Consider the following 20,499-nt stretch of genomic DNA (forward strand, 5'->3'; position numbering starts at 1 on the left):
TTGTTTATGGATGGGGTTGTTGGGGAGGTAAATGCAAGAGTTTTGGAAAGAGGGGCAAGTATGAAGTCTGTTGGGGATGAGAGAGCTTGGGAAGTGAGTCAGTTGTTGTTCGCTGATGATACAGCGCTGGTGGCTGATTCATGTGAGAAACTGCAGAAGCTGGTGACTGAGTTTGGTAAAGTGTGTGGAAGAAGAAAGTTAAGAGTAAATGTGAATAAGAGCAAGGTTATTAGGTACAGTAGGGTTGAGGGTCAAGTCAATTGGGAGGTGAGTTTGAATGGAGAAAAACTGGAGGAAGTGAAGTGTTTTAGATATCTGGGAGTGGATCTGGCAGCGGATGGAACCATGGAAGCGGAAGTGGATCATGGGGGGGGGGGGGGGGGGGGGGGGGGGGGGGGGGGGGGGGGGGGAATTCTGGGGGCCTTGAAGAATGTGTGGAAGTCGAGAACATTATCTCGGAAAGCAAAAATGGGTATGTTTGAAGGAATAGTGGTTCCAACAATGTTGTATGGTTGCGAGGCGTGGGCTATGGATAGAGTTGTGCGCAGGAGGATGGATGTGCTGGAAATGAGATGTTTGAGGACAATGTGTGGTGTGAGGTGGTTTGATCGAGTGAGTAACGTAAAGGTAAGAGAGATGTGTGGAAATAAAAAGAGTGTGGTTGAGAGAGCAGAAGAGGGTGTTTTGAAGTGGTTTGGGCACATGGAGAGGATGAGTGAGGAAAGATTGACCAAGAGGATATATGTGTCGGAGGTGGAGGGAGCAAGGAGAAGAGGGAGACCAAATTGGAGGTGGAAGGATGGAGTGAAAAAGATTTTGTGTGATCGGGGCCTGAACATGCAGGAGGGTGAAAGGAGGGCAAGGAATAGAGTGAATTGGAGCGATGTGGTATACCGGGGTTGACGTGCTGTCAGTGGATTGAATCAAGGCGTGTGAAGCGTCTGGGGTAAACCATGGAAAGCTGTGTAGGTATGTATATTTGCGTGTGTGGACGTATGTGTGTACATGTGTATGGGGGGGGGGGGCATTTCTTTCGTCTGTTTCCTTGTGCTACCTCGCAAACGCGGGAGACAGCGACAAAGTATTAAAAAAAAAAAAAAAAAAAAAAAAATGTGGGGAAGTAGATGTGGGATGATTTATGTGCACTGTGAGACATGGTAAGAGGTTTGATGAAAAGTGAAGACATGGTGAAAACTGTGTAAAATGAGGTGTGGTTAAGAGGATTAAATAAAAGCCATGGGAATGCAATTGAACTTAAGAAAGTGGGTGATTGTGTTGTTAATAAGTTGTGATTTTCAACACATGAAAGGCTCATTCTGAAGTGTCTTAGGACTGGCACAATGCCTGTATGGTGATGTATAAATACAAAGGGGCATAAAAGTTCATCTTCAAATTACAGAGGTACAAGATTGCTAAATATACCATGTAAGTAGTACGGGAGTGATGACTGACAGCAGTGACTTGTAAGTGAAATTCATATATCTGGAGAAAGTGTATGATAGAGCTGATCAGAGATGCTCAGCAGGTGTTTGAAATATATGGTTTACAGAGCAAAGCTAAAGCTAGAAGAGTTTTATCACAAGTAAATCATGTGTACACGTAAGAAGAGAGGAGGGTGTGTGGTTCCAGGTGAAGGTGGGTCTGCAGCAGAGGTATGTCATCACCACAATTTTTAATCCATTTAAGGATAGGGTAGCATGGAAGGTGAATAGAAGGGTCTAAGGGTGAAGCAGTCTGTTCGGAGTTGGAGGACCAAGCAGCAAGATAGTTGTTCTCTTCATTTTATGACAGTGCTGGTGGCAGATTAGAGAAACTACAAAAGCTAGTGTTGAAAGAGTGAGTAAAAGTACAAAATTGAGAGTAAATGTGAATAAGACCAACTATTATGTAAAATAGTAGAAAGAAACATTAGCTGGGGTGTGGGTTTCAACAGAGAACCTGCAGAAAGTGAGGGTTTAAGATACCTGGGAGCAGAAGTGGCAGCAAATGGAACCACAAAAGTTGAAAAGAGCCATATAAGGTTGAGGTCCTGGTAACACTGAGGGCTGGGTGAAAAGAGAGGCCAATGTTGGTGGGGAAAAAAGGGACATGTTTGAGGGTAGTCTCGATGGTGTTGTATGGCTGCATGGCATAGGCCCCATAAGAGAACATCCAGAAACTGGTGAATGTGGTGGAAATGAAATACTGAGGTCAGTGTGATGAAGAGGGTTGATCAATTAAGAAATCAGGTAAGGATGACACATTATCATACTGAGAGTATGGTTGCGGAGATAGAGGGTGTATGTGTCATAAGTGGAGGGAACAAGAAAATGGGGGAGACCAAATTAGAGATGGAAGGATGGAATGTTGAAGGTTCTGAAAGCATGGGGCCTGAACATACATGAGGATGTAATGTGTGAAATGGGAGGGAATTGATATATAGGAAAGACCCCTATCTCTACTCCCCCTAAAATCACCTCACACTCACTTTTTTCACCAGCTCATCCATACAAAAACTAAATAGAATATAATGTATAAAAGCCCAACATTTCCTATTTGTCATTTCCTTATGGTTTTTCCAGCACATTATATCTTTTCCTATGACATCTGAATAAATCTCTAGTACATTTAATTATTCATGTTCATTCAAATACAACATTCACCCTGTGAAATGTTCTTGTATTTTTACATGCTTCATTCAATCTGCTTTACTAGGGCCCAAACAACACAGCTTTATCCAGTAATTCTTTTTCTTCCCAAAGTTGATCGTCACTTTCCATGATAGAGACGTAGCACCAAGACCAAATAAAGCAAGTTTACTTTTGATAAATATCGGGGTCAACGTGCTGTCAATGGATTGAACCAGAGAAGGTGAAGTGTCTGGGGTAAACCATGGAAAGTTTTGTGGGGCCTGGATGTGGAAAGGGAGACGTGGTTTCAGTGCATTACACATGACAGATAAAGACCAAGTGTGAATGAATGTGGTCTTTGTTGTCTTCCTAGCGCTACCTCGCTCGCATGCGCGGGGTGTGTGTATGTGGCGGGGTGACGATGGGAATGAATAAAGGCAGCAAGTATGAATTATGTACATGTGTATATATTTATGTGTGCGTGTGTGGACGTGTATGTATATACATGTGTATGTGGGTGGGTTGGGCCATTCTTTTGTGTTTCCTTGCGCTACCTCGCTAACATGGGATACAGCAACAAAGTTTAATAATAAAAAAAATAAAAAATAAAGTTTCATCATTAACTTTCAGCTTCATTTTACAAATTTCAACAACATTATCCCACTAATTATTTGCACTGAAACGCATGATTTTTGCTACTTATCTCACAATATTGCAACATTACTGTTGCATTCCCACTCAAGATAAAATGAACTTCTGAATCTTAAATAATCAATTTCCTCTTGTTTAGCTGGAAATCATGACAGAAATTTTTCAAATTTTCTCGTATATATAATAAAAATGTTCAAATGCCTTCTGTTTTGTGAAAGTTCTCATCATACCACTCACTTAACAATTCTAGGTTCTTAAATGTTTTTCCAAATTCTAGCTTCCTGTTTTAGTGACATTTTAATCCAAGTGTTTCATTTTTCCTGATGCGCCTTTATACTGTCATCATTGTATCAGATGTCTGAAGACATAAATTCCACCAGGTCCACTGCTTCCCATCTCTGGATTTTACAAAGTCCTGAACCTCTCTGATCTAATCCCATCATACCATTCACTCAATGTCATAAGCAAAGCATCAGACTATAGGCGTTTCTCACACACGGTTGTTACTTTCCATGGTAACGAGGAACAAACAAATAGTCTCATTCACTTCATCTCCTCCCTGGCTGTCATGTGTATCAAACCACAACCACCAATCCACAATACAGCCCCACAGATGTTTCTGTGGTTTCCATAATTGCTTCCTAGAGAGGTCTGTGGGGTCTAACTGTGGATAGGGGGCTCTGGTTCTAATGCATTATACAGAGTGGTGTGAGCATATGAGGCAACTTCTTTAGCTATGCCTAGTGCTACCTTGCTAAAGCAGGAAAAGGCTACCAAATAGGGAAAAACTTGTTTCATCCTTCTGACAATATATGATACAAGGAAATCAGGCTGATTGTGTTCCTTGTGGCACAGAATAGAAAAGTTTCATCCTTCTGACAATATATGATACAAGGAAATCAGGCTGATTGTGTTCCTTGTGGCACAGAATAGAAAATCACCATAATCAATTTGCTAATTGGAATGCTCTTATCCATACAAGTTTCCTACTTTACATGAGAAAGACAGACTACATAAGGCAATTATTTCAAGCTATCACCGATTCCCTGCTGCTGCAGCTTAGCCTTCTAGTGTCCCCATTACCGCTGTTGCTTATACAGTTAATTTCTGGCATTTTTTCTGAGTACACTTGAATTTATAAAATATGTCTAAATGACTTTTGAAGGTATTTATAGTCTTAGCATTCCCTATGTATGACGATAACTTATTCCAGTGCTTAACGCACCTATAGGATAAGCTTTTCCACATGCCCGTACTACATCTTTTATCTTCTGAGTATTGTTCAAGTAAGAGAATAACGGAGTTACTACCAGTGTTTCATCTATTCTCAGTTCTTACTTATGATAATTCTTTACTTCCTCATAAATATGTTCTCAAAAATTTGTTCCTTCCACCCTCACTGTAAATGTTTTTTTTATTTTTCCATGCTCATCTTCAATTCATCCCATGTTTTTTCTCAGTATTTCCCATCAAGAATTTTTCTTTGTTTCTAGTATAAACACAGAGGTTATCTGACTTGTGTTTTCATAGACAGTAAGTCTGTTTGCCTTGTCTTTGAAGATTTCAACCTAGTCACTATCTAAACTTCAATCACACTGACTGCAATCCATTATTTTCGTGAAAATTTAAGTCACTGAAATGACTAATTTTTGGCTGCTGTATTACCTTCACGATTCACTTTCATAATCTGTGCTGTAATATTTCTTATAAGATGTGATTGATCCAATTAGCTAGTACCATGAACTTCTATACTGGGGTAGAAAGTGGAGGGTGAGCTGCCAGGGGGAAGATTACAAAAATAATGAGGGGAAACAACAAATTTACTATACAGAAACTAAATGTCCTAACAACTGTAGGAGAGTATCAGAAGGACAATCCCTGGTTCAGTCTATTGACAGCATGTTGCCTCCTGTATACTAAACTGCTCCAATATACTCTCTCCCATACAGAACTCTTCATCCTCCTGCACGTTCATGCCCTGAGCATTCAAAATCTTTTCACTCCAGCCTTGTCATCAGTATGATCTGACACACTTCTCTCCCCATTAATTCTTCTATGTCCAAACCTTTCAGCACACCCTGTAACTATCTCAACCATACTCTTCTTTTAACAAACCTTTCTTTTATCCTAGAGTTATCAAGCAACCCTCCTTGAATTACATATTGTCCTCAAACACTTCATTAGCATTACATATTTCAGGGGGAAAAAAATAAAAAAATAAAAGTTAGATTAACTATAAATTGCATTTATATTCTTTTTTTTTTTTTTTTGCTTTGTCGCTGTCTCCCGCATTTGCGAGGTAGCGCAAGGAAACAGATGAAAGAAATGGCCCAACCCACCCCCATACACATGTATATACATACGTCCACACACGCAAATATACATACCTACACAGCTTTCCAAGTGATTGTGACTACCTAAGTATTACCTCAATAAGTCAAAAATTGGATAAAGAGAGCTCAAGAAAATAACATAAGATACACATCATAAAAGCTTATTCTGAATTCAATTTTTTTTTCATACTTGTTCACCATTTTCTGCTTATTCAAGGAAAGCACCAAGTACAAAGAAATGGCCTGACTCGCTCCCATCCACTATGTGCCTGTCACTAGTGATACACCAAAACTACCACTATCCTACACAACTCCAATTCACTATCCCACAAATGCCTTACATCCTCTTGCTTGTTCATGCAGCCAAGCACTTGAACCTTATGCACAAAGTCCCTACTTCGATCCCCAGATGGGTCTCCACATTGATACATACATCCTTTGCATTTCTCTCAACCATACTTTTTTTTATTCCCATACTCTATAATTTCTTACTTGATCAACCCTCATACCACACTGTCCCAAAACTCTCTACCATATTCACCTTTCATCAATTCTCTTCTCCATCATGCATATTTTGCACTCCTAGATAGTGACCCCTCCATTCACTCTTCAGTGCTTCCAGAAGAATCTGCCAGCTTTAGTTTCCACAGTTCCAATCACTGCCAGGTATTTGTAACATTCCACTTCTCTCCATTCAAACTCACTCCCAAGTAATCTGTTTCTCTTCACTACCAAATGTTAAAAAAAGGTTTTTATTACCATTAATCTCAATACTTTCACATGCTCTCCTGAACTCTGACATCAGCTTATGTAGTTTCACTTTCTACCAACAATGTATCATCAGCAGACAACTGATGAACATCCTACCCATTACCCTTACCGAACTTCATACCTGCCTCTCTCCAAGACCCTTGCATTCACCTCCCTCATCACCCCTTCCACTAACCCATCTTTGCCTGAAACCACTTACCCTCCTCTCTACCCAATCATACACGTCTTATTCTTTAGATAAAAACCCTTTATTGCTGCTAAAAACTCTCCTCCCACACCACATATTCTAACATCATCATCCCTGCCATATGATTTCTTCAGATCCATAAATATCACATCCAAATCCCTCCATTTTCACTTAACACCTATAAAACACAATTCCTCCCCAATCTAATGCTCTGTGCATGCCATCATAAACCTCTCAAAAAACAAACATCACTCCCATATTACCAGGTACACTCCTTTGCAATTTGAACACACATTTGTCCCCCTCACCTTTACAGAATGACAATGTGCAGGCATTTTGCCATCCACCAGGCACTTCATCATTATTCATACACATACACAGAAAATTCTAACTGACCAATCAACAGCACACTTATTCAATCTCCTCTTCACCGAATCTCTGCTAGTTATCACTTACCTATCTGCCCCTCATTAAATGTTCCCATTTGTTATCTTGTTTTTTATACATTACTATTTTTTTTTTTTATTGTACTTAACCGCCGTCTCTCGCGTTAGTGTAAGAAAACAGATGAGGAATGGCCCAACCCATTCGCACACACATGTATATACATTATTAACCTTCCAATTTTTTTCCTCCCTAGTTTCCTAATACTCTCTTGCCCTAACTCTTATTTGCCCTTTTTCAGCCATTTGCACCTCCCTCTTGATTTCCTTCCACTTTCTCTTTTTCATCTCCCAATCACTTTCAATTCTCTGATGTAATGCCCTTACACTTCCCTCTTCTCATTCCACATACCACAGTTCTGCTCCATTTGGGCACTGGATCCTTAAATACCTTAAATTCCTTATTCACTCCCACTTTCATCTGCCATTCTACATTCAATCTCTACATACCACATAGTTCTGCTGCATTTGGGCACTGGATCCTTAAATACCACAAATTCCTTATTCACTCCCACTTTCATCTGCCATTCTACACTCAATCTCTCCAACTCACTCCCATTCTCATTTGCCATTCTACACTCAATCTCTCAAACTATCTCTTTGCACAAGCATCTTTTCTGAGCTCACTTATTTGCACCATTCTCTTCTCATCCATATAATTCTATCTTCCAAGAACCACTACAGATTTTCACCTTCACCTCCACCAAATAATGACCAGACATCCCATTTGCTTCCCCTTTGAGCATATTCGCATCAAAGTCATTTCTGCACACCTATTTACTACATAATCTAACAATTTTCATTGACATCTTTCCTGCTCCATGTATAATTCTATATCTCTCTCATTTAAAACCATGCATTTTCAATCTGTCCCTTTTCTGCATACAACTCTACAAGCTGTTCATTTCCTTTCATCTTAATGAATACTCAATGCTTCACAATCATTCAACTGTCATATTACTCACTTTCCCATTCAAATCACATATCATTAATATCTGATCTCATACGTCAAATCTACCGACACACTCACTCAGCTTCCAAAACACACTCCTCTCATGGACAGGATCATTAGCGCTAATAATCATCCACTAATTTTTACCCACATCAGCTTACTTTCTTACAGTCTTAACACATTCCTCCAACTCCTTCAGCAGAAGTCTTGTCCCTTCCTTTACTCTTGCCCTGTCACAGCTGACTTCACCACTAGGACATTCCCAAATCACTCTTCCCACTTACCCTTTACCTTTGTATCACTTAGAGATAGAACATCCAAGTTCCTTTTCATAAATATAACACCTATCTATCCTTTCTTCTAATCTTGGTTACATCCATACAAATACAGACACCCCCACCTGAGCCTTCAAGGAGGATGAGCACTCCTCACTTGGTTGCTGTTTTGACTTAAATTACAACAGGGAGGGTTTACAGCCTTCTCTCTCTCCTGAAACTCTTAGTTGCCCTCTACAACATGCAGGGAATATGTGGGAAGTATTCTTTCCCTACAGAAACGTGTGTAAAGGCCCAAAAATGTTAAGAGGTAGTGCTTTTAAGAAAGACAGGATTAAATGTTACAAAAGACAATAGAGAAATATAGAATTATCATGAAAAAATGAAGCACTATATCTTGGTGGTTTTGTAAAGGACATACATATACCGTGTCAATGAAATAAAGCAGCTATCAAGATCAGATGCAGAATTACAACTGTTGGAAAGTACTGGAAATTAATAAAGAATGTTGCTTTGTGCAGATATTAACTAATGGTGGAACTGGCTGGTTACAACCAATAACAACTATTTCCAAATTAAAAAAATGGAACATGAATACAAACAGAAAAGTGGTTGTATTTGAGAAGGGTGTCACTGAATTGTAGATGAGAAAGGACATGGAGGTTACAAGTTAACATTCATAATGAACATTCAGCATGAACGGTGAAACAGAGGCAGAGATAAATGTTGAATGACAAAAATGCAAACTGATGGAAATTTAAGGAGGGTAATTAAAGGATAAAAATATGCACCATCCTGTGTGGCAAGGTGTCATACGTTGTGCAACTCACACTATTGAATGCTGGTGAAGTGTGGTTCTGTAATGGTAAAATGGCTTGTTGAGTGCAAGCAGCCACAATGGATATTCTAAAAATGGATTCAGAGTAGACAGCAGAGCATGGGTTTGAGAAATATGGAAAATTAAGGTAGTCACGATGACAAAATACAGTCAAGTATTGAGGTGCTATGGAGAGCAGCATTAATACTGATAAGAGAATGAGAGACATACAAAGAAAATGAAGGAAGACAAAGGGGGAGGGACAGTCAAATTGATAAGATGGGGTGTTTTAAAGATTAGCAGACATGTGCAGACTTGGTTTACTGAGGGTCTTGAACCCTGGCAGGCAACAAGGGAAGGGATGGAGGCACTTTAGTAAATATTCCTCAATACTATTCAAAGCCTGATTTACATGTCCAAATAAATATATTCATAGGTTATATCAACTGTAAGTATTGGTTTTACTGTTACATTTGCTGGGTTATACCATACATTATTTGATTATGAGAATTCTACCTACAAGAATTTAAGTTTAACAATAAATCAGCCCAGTGCTTACACTAATATAACCAGAGGGAGTGCCAAGAAAGCGACGAAGTTTGGTCTGGAGAGCAGCCAGCACCTGAGGGTCCTTCATAAGTTTGTCTACCAGTTCCTTGCGTTCACCAGCACCTTCTTCCTCATCAACCTCATCTACCTCTTCATCTGACATCTCCTCCTCCACCGTTGGTACCGTTGGTGTTCCCTTCTCCGGATCTGCCATCTTTTTAACTGGTCAAGTTCTGCAAAAATAAAATTTGATTTTAAGATTAATAATTCCGACCATCTATATGATACCTAGAAAAGTAATTATATTCAGAAAATATTTTGGTCCTATTTCCACTTCTACATTCAAAAGCAAAACATTCTAACTGTAACCATATTGTCATAAAAAGCAACTGGGGTAACAAATTCATTCAATAATAAGTACAGATGATATCTATAATAACCATAATAAGCCTGTATTCCTCACCTGGCCAATATCAAATCAGCATGGATGCGGAAAGCTGACAAGGGCCAATCCATCAATCATTCTGTATAGCTTTAGTTTAATCTGGTCAGTTTCTGACCATAAACAAATATACACAAGCAGTCATAAAACCACTCATCAGAATTGTGTACAATATTAAATAAATCATCATTTACCTTACCCATCAAGTAAAAGTTATGAAAACACGCAACATGTCTCCAGGTGCTAGATAAGTTTTTCCTACTCTTTTCTGAACGTATTGATAAACATTGGTGTGTGTGTGTGTGTGTGTGTGTGTGTATGACAATTCTATGTAATTCACAGCAAGTGTAAGAATTAGTTATAAACCTGCTTAAGAAAACTCTGCATACAAGTATAATTTCCCACAAGGCGAAAGAAAAAATTATGAAACTAAGCAATTCGACTACAGGTGTCATACAAGTTTTTCCTATTTCCCCCTAAACATGTAGATAACCAGTAGCTCATGCACAAGATAATTACAAATAGAAACTTTTTTTTTTTTTTTTTTTCTTTTTCCTGTCTCCCGCGTTTGTGAAGTAGCGCAAGGAAACAGACGAAAGAAATGGCCCAACCCACCCCCATACACATATGAAATATGAAATAAAATAGTATGCCATTAACCATATCATTCATGGAGATGCATTTTTTAACAGAAATGACCAACTTGCCTCCCTGAACTGGAAAATGTTCTAAGTATATTGCTGTACCATCCTTATTTGTTACAGCTTTTTTCCTTAATGCTGTACTTTGTAAAATTTATTTCTAGCATATGAATCAGTTTTGGTCCTACACAATATATATGGCATGCATGTTTCTGTATTTCTCTCATGCACACAAATTGCCAATTCCTCTAGTATATCACGCCAACAACTTAAAACTACATATGACAGGCAAAAATCCCTGTGCACACTTGTGGCATCCACTCTTGATTGACAGGTCATGTGTTACATCACCTGAAGAGAGGAGCTAATTGATATGAACCTCTATTATAAGTGTTATTGTTTAGCTTTCCACCTCGCTAACGCAGGAAATGGCGAAGTTTAAAAGAAAAAGAAAGAAAATTCTCTTAAATGCATATCCTCTAGTTCTCCAGATAACCTGCACTTATATAAATAGCCCCTCATGATTTTCACTATTTTCAGATTTCACCTTTTTACTGAAGATAAAGGAGAGGGGTTTGGGTAATCTCTTTCCATAAAAAACACTTCATATTGGCAGATGAGTGCTTTTAAACCAGACATTCTCATCCATAAGGGCTGTTTAGCAATGCCCTATGTAAAGACAATAGCACCACTACCCCATTCCTTTTTCTGAAGATCAATTTTTCCACATGCAATTCCTCTTGCAAGTTAAAAATGGATGCATCACATCTAAAATTTCTGCACATGCCAGACCAACCTAACTTTATTTTGTATAATAGCTGCAAGGCTTCAACCTGTTCTTTTTTTCTTCATATTTCCATAGTCCTGCTTTCACTCACCCTGCTTGGTAACTCACAGTTTCAAGCATGTTAACTGTCCCCCCATACAGCCAGGTAGATAAGTACAACCGAGTGTCAGCTGAAACCACATTCTTTTCCTTTCATACATTCTTTATTCTTTCTTAACTATATCCTGTTTTTCAAGTTGGTGAGGGAGGGGGGTGACACATCAATAACTTTCTTTCATGTATGTTCAGTATTACACAAATGAGGTAGCATCCAAAAGAGATCGACTAAAACCTCGAAATCTAAACTGTAGTTTTGGAGATGTAGAGGCATTCTTTGAGGATGTGCTGATGCAGTTTCCAAGAGCTTCTTACAGATGATTCCAAAGGCTGGTGATCCATTCATACAGTGAGTACCTTGAATCAAAAGACATATACAACAGAAAAACACTCCTATACTTGTGCATACCATTGCTCAGCAGTGATGCAAATAAGAACAGCCAACCCTGCAAGTACAGCACTTGTCCAGTTTATTATGAATCATGATGCTCAGTAATCTCATCTTTCATACGACAGCACTACTGAACAGGAACTGCCATAAAAGCTCTCTCAGCATATTCAAATATCTGCTGTCAAGCCCCCTGCCACACAAACATCCTTTTTTGTCATTTCCCTTGCAGGTTTAGTCACATCTGCAAGCCTGGAAAAAATCCTAAAAAGACATGTAGTGAATCATTTTCAAGAAACACATGATGCCCAATACATCAGGACTGATTCATCCTTATATGGAGCACTGCTCTTACTCTGGGGTGGTTCTAGTTCTGCATCCTTATCTGAGTGTCAAGTCGAACACAATCAGACTTATAAACTCTCCCTGGCTAACTTTCCAAAACTTGACCCTCTTGCCCTAGGCCACAATGCTGGTTCACTTTCCCTCTTTCATAGGTATTACCTTGGATTTTGCTCCCAAGAGCTGGCTCCTTGTGTACCAACCCACCACAATCTAGACCGTGCAATACTCAGCAAACTGCTGCGCCACTTGATTACTGTGTGGCTGTTGGCAACTCAGGGAAGGGGCTGTTTTGATAATCATTTCTTTCCCTACACCTCAAGGCTTTGGAACGCTCTACCCTCTGATGTCTTTCCCAATAACTATGACTTGGCACATTTTAAGACAGGTTTTTCACTTCCTCCAAAATTCATAAATGCTCTCCCTGGTCTCCTCTTTTTCCCATTCCTAATCAAAGGCCTGGCCTTGATGTGGACTTTTGTTCAAGACTGGAGCCTCCAACAGGTGTGTGAGTGCACACATGCACCCACACACACAACGACTTTCAAGGCCTCAACTTCTTGAAGTGCAGGATGAGCTTCCTCAAACAAATTATGTCATTATTCATTACATATTTATCAGGTGTCTATCAGCTGCTGGAAGTATTATAAGATAATTGACTATTTCATGTAAATAAGCTTTTCACTAAGTTACATTACAGTTTTGAAAGAAAAAAGTCTTCTGAGGTGAAGTTTGTCCATTTCCCAAGGAAATTTGCACTCCTCACACTGGTGTAAAAACTAGTACAGTTTCATGACATGGTCTTCTCAGTCATGCAACAGGTATAACAAAACTCAGCTGCAACTTAAAATCCAGGAAACCCTTTTATTAGCTGATGCAAGTGACACTGTAAGCCTTATGGGGTGGAAACGATTCCAAATGGCATCCAGAACCATTTAGTCTGCAGAATAGGGTGATGAATGCAGTGAAGTAGAAGCTCCAATCTTCTAGTTGTCCGTCAAAAACTCTGCTTCACTTCCAGAATAGTAAAGAAATATACTCACTGTAACCTTGTGTTGATGCCTTCAATAACTGGCAGCTCGTAATACTCTCTCTGATTACCTTTGGCAGATACCAAAATTCATAGCCCTACATAAAAAAGCAATGTTCCTCAGGCCCTACTTCAGCAAGGGTTATCACTCATCAATCAGCACATATATCACAATTCTACGAGGGCTGTGAGACTAGAGTTGTGATATAAGGGTACGTCATGTCTTCAAAGATACTGGCACCAAGAACTTCTCAACGTTACTTCTGCTGACAATGTAGTTCAAGATAGAAGACTTGTTCATTTACAATATTTCTTAATTTGCCCTTAATTTTTCCATCTTACTGAAGGAAAATCACTGCATTAATGTTTACAGATAGTTTTTTTTTAAGCGTACAACAACTTTGGAGCATGTCACTGACTTTTAAAATGAATGCAAGAGGAGACTTCAGAAGGTTTGGAGGATTATGAAAATTATCACTCTATAAGAAACAAGGTAATAGTGGGGAGGGCTATGAAAATCTAGAAAAATGCCAAAAGGCAGGAATTTACCTTAATCTACTGTATCCCACCACTTTAATATCAGTGTTAAAGCAAACGATTTGTGTTCAAGGGATCTCAACCACACTTATAATCGTGACCCAAGTTTTTACTCCTGTGTATGTAAACACAAACACCCAATTACCAACCTGCCTAGAGGGGATGAATGCCTGGGACAAGTGTGGGCAAACAACCATGCCCAAACTTGAAACAGTGCGGGCAATCCTACACGGACTTGTGGTTAGCAACACTAACTACAACAAAGAGGACCATACACTGTTGTGAAGCTTCACCAAAGTGAAAAACATTTAACACCATTCAGAGTTTGGAATAATTTTCATACCTCATCAGTCTCTTTGCTACTAACCACTATACCATGGACCTCTGTGGTGCAGTGTTCAACATTACAGACCCATCATGCATACAAAGGCTTCCTGCAATCAAACCCATATACATTCAAAATGCAGTCACATCAGTTTGTCCACAGTCAACCCTACTGTCATCATCTGAGGATGGAAAATAAAACTGGTGCCTGGCATAGGTTTGGGCGCAATTACTAGTGTTTTAGGGGAAAGGGTTTTTTTTACACTCATCAACAAGTCTTTTTAACTTTGTATATGTGTACCATGTATGCACACACACACATCCCTAGTCTATGCCAGGTACCCATTCTATTTGCTTGTAGACCTACAAAGAAGTAGACATCAAAGTTAACACTACAAGGTTAAGAGAACAACTCGAGGATTCATATGTAGTAATAACAAAACAATCACACCTGGAAAAAAAAAAAAAAAAAAAAAAAAGGACATCAGCTGGCAGTGGAATAAGCATGAGATTTTCATAGATTCTTTATATAGAATCACTTTCATCACCCCTCCCAAATCTATCTTATTGAATGAATAATAATCTATTGTCATCACCATGCAATTTTCATTGCAAAACAAATCCAATAATATTCACAAGTACTCCTGCAGTGGACTTCAGCAAAACTTTATTCTGGTTTATCAAAAGCTAGGAGGAAATGAAAACACAACATTTTCCATGAAAATAAGCAGTCATGTTACATTGGAGAAATTTTTGAGGAAAAAAAATTTATGTAAAAAATTTACATTTCCATAACCAATAAGTAACATAACAATCAAGAAATAATGCAACATTCAAAGTTTTACATACAAAACTTATACTTTTTTTTTTCCTACTCTGCAATCTCCCATGCTAGCGAGGTACTGCTAAGAACAGAGGACTGAACCTTTGAGGGAATATCCTCACTTGGCTCCCTTCTGTTCCTCTTATTTTGGGGAAAAAAAAGTGGTGTCAAGTGGTTTGATCGAGTAAGTAATGAAAGGGTATGAGAGATGTGTGGTAATAAAAAGTGTGGTTGAGAGAGCAGAAGAGGGTGTTGAAATGGTATGGTTACATGGAGAGAATGAGTAAGGAAATATTGACAAGGATACACTTCAGAGGTACAGGGAACAAGAAGCAGGAAACCAAACTGGAGAAAAAGATTTTGAGCGATCAGGGCCTGAACATAAGGAGGGTGAAAGGCGTGCAAGGAAAAGAGTGAACTGGAACGATGTGGTATACCAGGGCATGTGAAGAGTCTGGAGTAAACCATGGAAAGGACTGTGGGGCCTGGATGTGGAAAGGGAGCTGTAGTTTTGGTGCATTACACATGACAGCTAGAGACAATGTGAACTAACGTGGCCTTTTCTGTCTTTTCCTATCGCTACCTCGCTGGAGGGGGGTGAATGCTATTTCATGTGTGACGGGGTGGTAACGGGAATGGATGAAGGCAAGTATGAATATTTACATGTCTATATATGTGTGCATGTGTGGGCATTTATGTATATACAAGTGTATGTGGGTGGATTGGGCCATACCTACTCTGTTTCCTTGCGCTACCTCACTCATGTGGGAGACAGCGATTAAGTATAATACATCCTCCCTATTTTACTACTGTGCAATAAAGCTAGCAGAGTGATTTTGTTGTGCGATGCTAGTGAAGTATTTTGATAATACAGTATCAGTTACAGTGTGCGATTTGGAACAAAATACATAAAGGGGGGGGGGGACGTACTGAAGGATAAGAAAATCAAGAAAACTGTGGAGTGAATTTCATGGTAATACTGCTAAATACCAATATAACCTAATATCTCTCACCTGCTTGCAAAAAACAATGAAGAAATACACCAACAAAAAATACACATGCTGCTGGGGATTGCATAGCTGCTTGCTGTGTTGTATGTTTGGGGTCATTTACATGGATCCCAATCATTGATGTGCTTGGTGTACTTCAATAACATTTTGCTAAATATTGACTGCTAGGGAGATTAGCTAAGGTTTTAAAGGCTTTCTACTTTTTAAGTGTAAAATCTACTTTAATTAACCTCTCGTTTTCCATGATACTGCCATCTTTTAATTTCATTAAAACAGAATGCTCCAAACCATGCTCCACACATATTACTGTACTTCCTAAACACTACACTAACATTGCAGAAAAATCACATAAAATCTAAAGCTAACAGCCATGTAGATCTAAAGTATGCTTTAACTAACATCAATAATAATCCATTTGAAGAAAATAAGAACCAAGATACAGTGTGGTTGCTGTTGGTTCCTATACATATAACCCACATCTATCAACCATCCTTTCCATAGCAAACAATGTCTTACAGTCTTGAGGAACATTTTAAAGACAGCAATTACAAGTTTGATTTGAGTTAAAAATGCCCCAAGAAAAACAAAACTAACAAATTTTCTTCAATCTTAAAACAGCAAGGATACAACTGAAGCCAAGGGAGGCATTCTAACAAATTCTTCCACCAAAAAGCCTACATTGCACGACAGGATGGATTTGGAATAAAAAGAAGTCCATCATTTAACATAAATGATCTTGAATTCCCTTACTTTCCAGTTGCAGAATGCTTGCATTTATCAACAACCACCCTGCAGTTATGAAAATAGCTAATCTCTGCTTGAGCACAACCAGATCATTCCGTGTTCTATACCAAAATTCAACATTCACAATGGTGTATTCCCAAAAAATTTGCTAGTAATTAAGTCTATTGTATCATTCCTAGTTTCTATAAAAATGTAAAGAATGCCCCCAGAAATCATGTTCCTTTCTTACTGCCTTTATTCAAAAGCTAAACAGTAAATAAGAAATCTGTTAACACTTCCCAATTACCAATGATGGACAAAAAAAAAAAAAAAAAGGTAGGGATGGCTTTGCAGACAACGGAAAGTATGGTGTTATACCACAAAGCATCCTTACACACCCAAAGTTCCTAATGTAACAATAGGTAATAGCTCCAAGACTTCCACTCAATTACCTTATTCTACACAAAATCAATAATGTCTTACCTAAATATGAGGGTACACCTTTGGCATGTTCATGATGCAAGCCTTCACATGCTCTCAAGACATTGACCATTATCTCCCTATATATATACTAATGTGGGTCAATGTCTTGTATATATGTTTTCTGAATCAAGGTTAAAGTAAACTTATAAAAATATATATTGCAATCTGTTGATGCGACTAACTGAAAGGTTGTTGCATGGTATATTTGTTCCCTACAGTACAATATAATCAATAGGAGATGAATCATTTGCATGTATACTGTTGGGAAAATATTGGAAACATCTGAATTAAGTTTCACATAAAAAAATATCATTTCCCTAAAGCTAGGCCAGCCTACGTCTCAAGTAAATAATGCCGTTGTTTCTTTTCCTCAATTCATTTTTACAAATTCTAATAACTTACCTACTGTTCATGACCTCCTCATTTAGATTTAAACTTTCAAGTAACTACTCTGGTAATGTTGCAGGTTAAAGTATGTTGACTCCTAAAGACAGATAATGACAATCGAGAGAGAATGTTTCTGCCATGCTACAAAGATGACAAATCAGGGAGGGATAGGTAAAATCCCAACTAGTTATGGGTCTTTTGCCAATCAGCTTTAAATAGGAGGACACAAGAGCATAAAGTTTAACGGGAACATGATTTACACTACTCAAGTCATGATGATTAAGTTCCACGTTAAATACGGTTGTAAGCAAGTTCAAAGCCAAAGCAGATATGCATCTTCTCCCACCCACTTCCTCAGATGCTGGGAAACTACTATATACATTCTAATGAAAACATGATTCACATTCTTCAAACCGCAACCAAGATTATTTTGCCGTTGGATTAAAACCTTCCACCTGCAGCAATCGCTAAAGAATATTAAGGTTCTAAGGTTGGCTTTTTTTTTTTTTTCCAAAATTTATGCTTGAAAGATAGTAATACCAACCCATGACACCAACCTCATTGTTACCTATTATTTCCCTATAATATGGTAGCCATGAGTAGACAATATCTCAGAGGGGAAAAAAAAAAATCCAGACTTACCTTCTTCCTCTGTTCCTTTAGAATATAATGGGGTTGGGGGGAGTTAAGAATTTCCCTACTGCTAGTCACCTAAAATACACATCATACATAGTCTGTGTTCTCCCCCCATCACTTGTGAGGTAAGGTAGCCATACTCTCACATAAGACACAAAATCATTTAATCCTTCACTTGACCACACCCAAAGGTCAATTACACAAAAAATACATTCCATAACCATCAACAATATCAATTAGGGCTGGAGTGCATTATATATAAACCCAAGCTTTCTTTAACAAAGGGGAAGCAATAACCTCACACTCACACACATTAGTACGTTAAGAACAACTGATGTAGCTGTCCACTTGGCATGACAAAGACTAAAACATTCTTAGGTTAAGTGAATCTTAGGGTGGCTTCAAGACATGACACAAAAAAAAAACATCATTGCACTGACCAGTGGTAGTTCAAACAAAGGATATACAAATATATGTATATATAGCATTTATTTATCTACAATCAATAAAACACCCTAACATTACAAAATCTCCAAGCTGGGGGGTATTAATGACCCTCACTCCACTAATCCTGCTTAATACATGTAGAACTCCATTACTACGAGACATAAAAGATATGGTGCCAGCCAACACGAAGATTATCAAAGTGAGCAAGTTCTATGACCAACATTAGTGACCAAACTGGGCCTCCTGCTTCCCCTCCCCCCCCCTGACACTACTTCCCGGAGTGTGACGACCTGGTGGTGGTGGTGGTGGTGGTGGCTATATTGAACACTGTGAACCTCAGTTCTCCCTTTAATGTTAGCCACGGACGAGGGATTAAAGTGAACCGATCTCCCCACCCTCCTAAAAAAAAAAAATACCTCGGATACGAGAAGCTAAACCCCCTCAGTAGGTAACCTCAGGACTGTCAGCGGATAAGACTGGGCTAAAACGGAGAGTTGTGTGACTCGCATACATTTCACGGCTAAAAAGACTGGAGCTAACAGGTTTCCCTACCTGCGCAGTCCACTTCAAGATTGCACAATTCCTAAAGTTAGAACAACCCATACAATCATCATGGTCAACGCCGAAGCGAACTAGCCTCTACGAAGGTGGAACGGTGGCCATGCCTAGGGACGAGGGAACATGACCCCTGAAGTAAAACGGACAGTATGAGGATTGAACGTAGTTGGTTAAGCGCCCTCGACCGCCCGCTAGAGGTGAGTTTGGGGTGCGGGCGGCGCGCATGGCGGCTACGGCCCACGTGAGCGCAAGACAAAGACTATATCCCCCTGGACACTGCTGGATACTAATGTCACCCTAGGTTCCTGCCACTGACACATACACTTGCCAATGCCACAAAGACGTGGTCTCACAACCCACATCCAAAGTCTTCCTGCCCTAATAACCACAGAAACAAGAACATGCGCCGCGTTCATTACGCCGTGGTCATTACCGCGCTTTTAAGTCCGTGGCCTTGGAATGTCCTGTTTTCTGCACACTTCGTAAGTCTTCCACGCACAAGTCTTGTCCAAACACGGAGACAGATTGTTGTAATAAACTCTGTAGCTTCAGAAGGAAGGGGTATAAATCAATAACGGTAAGGCCTCAAAACTCGGACAGGTACTGACCTTCTCCCGTCGAGTTCCGGAGCCAGACAGATGAACATGCGGCAAAGATGGCGCGAAACACCGGGTCACGTGACTTGGTTTTACATGAAGGAAAAATTACTTATCCTTGGATAATCCATATATCTCAATTTAGAATAAAATATGCCACGCAATAATTATTTTCAACTAATTTGTTTCATTTACAAATTTATCATGTACGAAAGCGCTATATTTCACAATTTATATCTTTTCTCTCCACAACTAAACATCGATGGGGTGCGTGACGTCATAGCTCAAGCCAATCAGACCTTCCCAGTAGATTTGGCGGGAGAATGTAGACTCAAGATGAGTCACCACAATAGAAAGATGCAAGGCATATAGTATCTAATGCAACCATGATTCTCATAGAAAAGCGTGCCTATTCACGCTACAGTCTGCAAATAATTTCTTGGCGTTCTAATGTTCCCTTAAATTTCATTATATCTCATATTTCAAATCAAATTTTCATAACCGGAGACTAGTGGTATGTGGTAACTTTACGGCGCCCCAGCAGACAATTATCTTGCATACCATAATACACTTCTTGGCATTATCATTGGAATCTTGTGGTATGCGTGATCTAAATGATTCTTGATACAATTACAAAAAATATAATGAACTGAAAAAGACAC

General features: G+C 39.1%; 1 protein-coding gene across 8 annotated transcripts in view; it reads right to left on the bottom strand.

The window, feature by feature from the left end:
• The window catches only part of LOC139756098 (nucleosome assembly protein 1-like 1), a 78,406-nt gene extending 58,411 nt beyond the window's left edge, over positions 1-19,995 (bottom strand). For 2 of the 8 annotated variants that reach the window (XM_071675158.1, XM_071675164.1), the window contains exons 1-3: positions 19,850-19,994; positions 9,598-9,820; positions 9,052-9,078 (exon numbers count right to left, since the gene is read on the bottom strand). In XM_071675158.1, the coding sequence (XP_071531259.1) occupies positions 9,052-9,078; positions 9,598-9,801 (231 nt within the window). In that variant the 5' untranslated portion in view covers positions 9,802-9,820; positions 19,850-19,994. Of the gene's footprint in view, positions 1-9,051; positions 9,079-9,597; positions 9,821-19,674 lie in introns of all 8 variants that reach the window. The other 6 variants (XM_071675160.1, XM_071675166.1, XM_071675163.1 and 3 more) reach the window with 5 other exon arrangements.
• Positions 19,996-20,499: the final 504 nt, after the last annotated feature.

Source organism: Panulirus ornatus, chromosome 20 (genome assembly GCF_036320965.1).
Source record: "Panulirus ornatus isolate Po-2019 chromosome 20, ASM3632096v1, whole genome shotgun sequence".
Lineage (NCBI taxonomy): Eukaryota > Metazoa > Arthropoda > Malacostraca > Decapoda > Palinuridae > Panulirus > Panulirus ornatus.